This window comes from Lupinus angustifolius, chromosome LG06 (genome assembly GCF_001865875.1).
Source record: "Lupinus angustifolius cultivar Tanjil chromosome LG06, LupAngTanjil_v1.0, whole genome shotgun sequence".
In the NCBI taxonomy this organism is placed as follows: domain Eukaryota; kingdom Viridiplantae; phylum Streptophyta; class Magnoliopsida; order Fabales; family Fabaceae; genus Lupinus; species Lupinus angustifolius.
The window spans coordinates 13,897,482-13,903,419 of NC_032014.1; the positions used below are offsets into that span (position 1 = coordinate 13,897,482).

At 34.8% G+C, this 5,938-nt stretch overlaps 1 protein-coding gene across 1 annotated transcript; it reads right to left on the reverse strand.

Moving 5' to 3' along the window:
* On the reverse strand, positions 320 to 5,711 carry LOC109349997 (hydroxymethylglutaryl-CoA synthase-like). The gene is made up of 12 exons (XM_019591095.1): positions 5,499 to 5,711; positions 4,427 to 4,533; positions 3,736 to 3,868; positions 3,239 to 3,382; positions 2,888 to 3,046; positions 2,575 to 2,648; positions 2,410 to 2,485; positions 2,021 to 2,076; positions 1,831 to 1,918; positions 1,511 to 1,651; positions 1,267 to 1,416; positions 320 to 832 (listed from the first exon to the last, which is right to left on the reverse strand). The coding sequence occupies exons 1-12, from the start codon at positions 5,559 to 5,561 to the stop codon at positions 620 to 622; spliced, it is 1,404 nt and encodes a 467-aa protein (XP_019446640.1). The 5' UTR covers positions 5,562 to 5,711; the 3' UTR covers positions 320 to 619.

The window sequence follows — 5,938 nt, forward strand, 5'->3', positions numbered from 1 at the left end:
GTTGGATTTTTTTAATGAGTTGATTTTTATACAATGTGAAAATAAGAATGAGTTGATTTTTATACAATGTGAAAATAAGAATGTTTTTCCATTGCCATTCGGTGATGTGTTTTCGTATTATTCAATGACTTGAACTTATAATCTACATTAATGTAAGAAATTATACAAATACTTAATTATATACTATTATCATATCAATTAAAATATTCGTCTGTTAAATAACTACACAAGTAAATATATGTATATATTAAAATTGTCTCTAAAATAGGAATATGCTTCAAATGAATAAGCAAATTGAAATTTCAAGCCACACAAAATAATCTAAACCTGACTTTTGCTTACACAGAGAAATTTTATGTGATGAGTGTTGTTCACCCAAGTTGAAGAGTTTCATACACTACTGTAGTACAAAAAAACAAAAGCATAATTGCAGGAAAAGAGTTGAAGAATTATTTAGACTTCAGAGTAAATACCCCCTTCAAATATTTGAACATACATCTCCACTGAGAAATTCATTTTGCTACCCTTAACAAACTAACCATAATAAAACAACAAATACCCTTCTAAATGCAAATGAAACTTGATTTCCAACCATTGCATGTTGTCTATGTTTATAACATCAGTGACCATTGGCAACCACACCATTTTCTGTAGGAGTCAAATTGCTTTCACTGATTTTCTTTTCATAGAATCTCCTATACAGGGAGTCAACTTCAGTGAGATAGTATGTGCCTGGAGGTAAAAGGCTGGTATCCTTGCTTGTTACAAACTCCTTGCCACCATATCTATGCTCCATTAGCTTCATGATTTCAACAAATTTCTCTGGAGGAAACTGCACAAGACGATAGTACTGATCAAAAGTCTACTCAATTGTGTATAGCGCACAAAACAGGAGTCGGGTTTGAGCATCTTACTGAACATCACAACAGTAGTTAAAAAGGACTACAGTTTTTACACTAATTTATTAATCTTCAAGCCTAAATCAAGAGCATTTCATTTAAAGAGACATAAACCTTCCAAGTTATCAAAATTTCTGAAGGTACACAAGTAAAAGGGAGAAAAGGCAAGGAACGTTGCGAAAACCAATATGTATCTTTATCCACTTAAAAATTTGCCACCCAAATATTAATAAAAACAAAATGTATTTTTCTTAAATCTTAATGCCTGAAAAGGGTGCATTCTTATTTTGCTGGTGCATGAAGCTATGTCCAAATTGGACAGCAAATGTAAAATCTTAGCATATTTGAAAATTGTAAAGATCAATACCTCATGCCTTGACTTCAATTTTCCAGCAACATCCATCACTTTAGCAATGTTTGACAAGCTAAATGATCCTTGACCATCATGTAGTTTCAAAGAAAACATTGTGGCAGTTAATCCACTACCGTACGAGAATAGGATCACCCTCTTACCATCCTGCAAATTGAAAAATGAAGATCTTTATTAGAAACCATGAACCTTTGTTTTGAGGAAGCTTATATTTGACTTAGGTAGTGGTTAGAACATTTACCAATGTGCTATGTTTGTTGTGAATAAGTGAAATAAATGCTGCATAGAGAGAGGCAGTGTACATGTTGCCAACTTGTTTAGGTACCAAAGTAGTTGGTTGCACCTTTGCATCGAATAGAGGTTTTGCCACTTGCTGGGATGCCTATAAATCAAGAATACTGCACACCATCAGCATAAGATTCAAATCGACCGTTTTAATAGAATTACATAAAATAAAATTACTTAAACCATGCCTTTAATTTCCAACCTAAAAGCTAAAAGGAAAAGTTTTGAGTCACTAAATGAAACATGAGACTATTGTTTTGCTTCCCAAACAATTACCTTTTCTAGATCCCGGCTTTGGTAGCTCTCATCACCAGATAAAGTTGCAAAAGGTCCCAGCTTTTCTTTGGCAATCTCATCCACAGAGCTGTAATCACAATGAATTCTTTTGGTACAGTTCTAATCAATTTTTAAACAGGTGTTACATTTAAAATTAAACAAGTTTCCAGAGGATGGAAAAATAAGAGACCTCGGATCCTTCAAGTAATCATTGAACACCAGACGAGCAAAACTTTTCTGTACAAGCTACAGCAACCCAAAGAATTATAGAAATCAATTAGGGTCGACATAACCATTAATGAAAGAAAAATGATACCCCCCCACTTTTTTTTGGTGTAGGAGGTTTAGGGAGAAGAGAGATAGGAAGAGAATAGGAAGAAGTGATTGGTGATGTGATATTAAAGGAAGAAAGAGACAGAAAGAAAAATAAGGTGTAAAAGAGGGTGCAGAAGAAAATTTTGTAAGAATATAAGGGTTGTTAATGAAATGCAGAAGGATAGACAGAACATGTCACATAAAGCATTCTTAATCCTCATAGGAAGTTAGAATATTAAATGAGATCCTTATAGGCTAAACTACCTTGTTATAAGGAGAGTGAAATACAAAGTATTCAGCATCATTGAGAGTAAATGGCTTTCCCTCAAGTTTCTCATATCTGCATAAAGCAATATGGTAAGGAACTTGGTTAATATTTATAAACCAATTTTTATAAGTTCAGAACTATGTAAAACAGTAGAAGCTTACTTGTGACTTAAATGTTTATAGCAAGTATCAACAGCCATAAGGTAACAAGTTTGAGATAGCCTCCCATCAACAACCTATAACACAAAAATTATGTGGATTTATTTTAGTTGAGAACCTAACATGCTATCAGTGGATTATGAGGCAAAACTCAACAGTAAAAATGGACGCAACCAAATACGACCCCTCATAGCATGCTCTCATAGTAAAAGAAAGTTGCAAAGATTGCTCCCATGACATTAATGGGGAAAATTGGAACTTAGCCAATAATCAAAAGATCTGACACATAAATGAAGAGAGGCTGTGAAAAGCTTACTGGATATTCGCTGGCCAGATTAGGCTTGTAAAAATCATAGGCATGCGCCATGTGACTTCCCCTCAGTTTGCTTTCAAAAGCAATGGGAGCATCAGGACCAATTAGCATGGCAATGGCAGCAGCTCCACCAGTAGGCCGAGCAGGTCCTTCAGCATATACCTGAGAAAGGAAAATATCAATTACACATGCATGACACTTGCAAGTTGCAATTGTACAATGAAATTGAGCATATGCATCTTTGAGTTCATATTCTCGGAATTTCAAATTTAAAAGAGGGTACAAAACATATTTACTATTACAATAATATAGTCCAAACTCCTAAGGCAATATGAATATGGAAAATGATCTTACAGCACTGTCAGTGCAGACAACGAGTCCATAGCGTCCATCCCATGAGCTGCTCTCCACCCAATTGACACAATTAAACAAAGCAGCGGTTCCTCCATAGCATGCATTGGTTGAATCAACACCCTCAATATCAGTATTTCCATGTTTCTGCTTGTTGCAGACCAGTAAATGAATATTGAATTAGAAAGCTACGAAATAGATAATCTGATCAAGAAAATTATTATATAACAGAAGAACCGCAATTTGATTAATAATGATATTCACATGCTTATGATATCAAAGATACATGAACATTCTTAATAACATTACAATGAAGAAGATCACAAGAGCTTAGCTAACTATGAGCCACTTTAGTTGTGTTCTCTGTTTGATTATACTAAAGACTTACTATTGGGTGTTCATGTCAGCTTAGGTTCTAAATTACAATCACAAAATGAAGAAGTGATTTTAATTTCACAAAGAGAATCATCTATCCATGTAGTTTGACACTAAAAGGATACCTCAAAGATCTGCATCAGAAATGTCTTGATGGATTTGCTTTTGTCTATCACAGTCTCACTGCCTACTTCCAGACGACCAATTTGTTTTGGATCAATCTCATACTTCTCAAGAAGGGAAGTGACCACTGTCAAACTGAAGATGCAAGAATTAGTCTTCGGGAGACGAGATTAATAAAAATGATCGGCATTAATAGTGATGATTAATATTCAGTATCAAGGTTCTATGAAACATTAAACACATTGAAAGAAGCAAACAGAGTGTGCATATCAAGCCAGCTTCGGTAGGGTATGCCTAGTGTCATACAAGCAGTTTAGTGTGGAAAATTATGTCAAGAATAAAAAGTTAGACAAAAAAAACTAAACATCACGATTTATATAACTTTAAGTAATGATATCTTCACCAATATTTGTAGGAAAACATTGGGAGCATAAAGGGGAAAGCGAAAAGCGAAAAAGGAGGGAAATCTGAAATCGTGTAATGATTGAAATGAGAAACCTTGCTACAACAGGATTGGAACAAAACTTACACACAAGAAAAAGTTAACTAACTTGTTACTGGCTATCTATAACAATATATAATGAATGTGACTCAAAAGTATGATTAGTAACTACATGCAATGAGAAGACAAACATAACGATATTCACAACTGTCTGAATATCATAAATAGAGTATTAAATGTAAACTAGAAACCTCATTGAAATGACATCTTCAACTTCGGAACAAAATGCCATGCAATCTTGTCCAAGTCCAATAGTATATTTTCCTTTACTGGCACCATCATGAGCCTCCAGTGCTTCCTGTTTTCAGGCATAATGTAAAAAATACATTGAAAACATTATTTATAACAAGGAAAAAGATTGAAGCGACACAATTCAAATCATGAGATAATAAAACAATGACATCAAATATATCCTAATGTCTTCTCTTTTCTCATCTCCGAAAAATGAAGGAATCGTACACATCCCGATCTGGATGCAGTGTATTAGGATGCCATAGTTCGTAGGAAATAATAAAGCTCCCTTGCATGCTATAACATATAAACTTTGGGAAATAATCAATTTCCCCCTTCAATAGTATGAGTTGATTTGAACACAAAATAAGGTAATGATGATAATCCAAACACACAAAAGGGGATCTCATGATTTTCCAAAGAAAACTGGCTTATGGCCTCGTTGGTTTCAATTGTGAAGCAATTTTCCAGAAAAGGGGTAAATCAAATAACAAATCTTCAAGGCTCTTGTCATTACTAAGCTAGCAGCTTTCAATAGCTTTTATGTATTTAGTTAAAACAAGTATTCATGTTCTTTGTCACTTAAGCATTATTGTTCCTGAACTTTCAATCATTCAACATGTTTGCCCTGGGGTCCTTTTATTTGTTTTTTGTTTCCTTATACTATCCTATAGCCTGATCCGCCAAAGCCTAATCTCTAGAAGTTTCATCGGGCACCAGAAATGTTGGCGAGCTGGTTTTTGAAATGAAATGAATTGGTTATCTGATAAATGTATTTCATGGATCTTAAGTCTTATCATTCCCTCCAGAAACAATTTGCAAAACAGCAAGTTAGTTTTTGGAGGTTAATGGAGAGAAGAGAAAGGTTTTCGAGTTACGAACTCTCGAGTCTCCCATTTCTCTTTCTTCACCCCTCTAAAAATCAGCTGGCAAGTTATTTTAACAAGACAACTAATTAAACAGAAAACGAATCCTCGGATTTACCGAAAAAACGAGAGGAAGTTAAGAGAGAGAAAAAAGAAGTAGTCTGACCTGCTGAATGCAGGTGGGAGGGAAGTAGATGTCAATAGCGAGAATTCCAACGTTGTTTGCCATCTTGGTTTTGCGAAGATCCAATGTTAGAAAAACAAGGAAAAATGGTTCTTTCTCTCCTCTCTGATTCTCTTGGTATGTGAAGAAAATGAAATGAGAGAGAGAAGATATTAAGAGAGAAAGGGTGGGTGGAGAGTAATTGGAGGTGTGTGTATATATAGCAGCAAGTCCCGAGAGTGGTGAACGTGAAGGCAACTTTTATGAAACCAAAGGTTTAGCCAGATCATTCTCCTACTTTTTCTACTTCAGTAACTTCACCCTCCTTTCTCCATTATTTACCATACTTTGCCATTGCTTCTCCATTATTAACGGAGGTGCATCCAAAGAGAGGAATTGCCTTCACGTATGGCGGAATTTACCATACTTATATGGCGGATTTT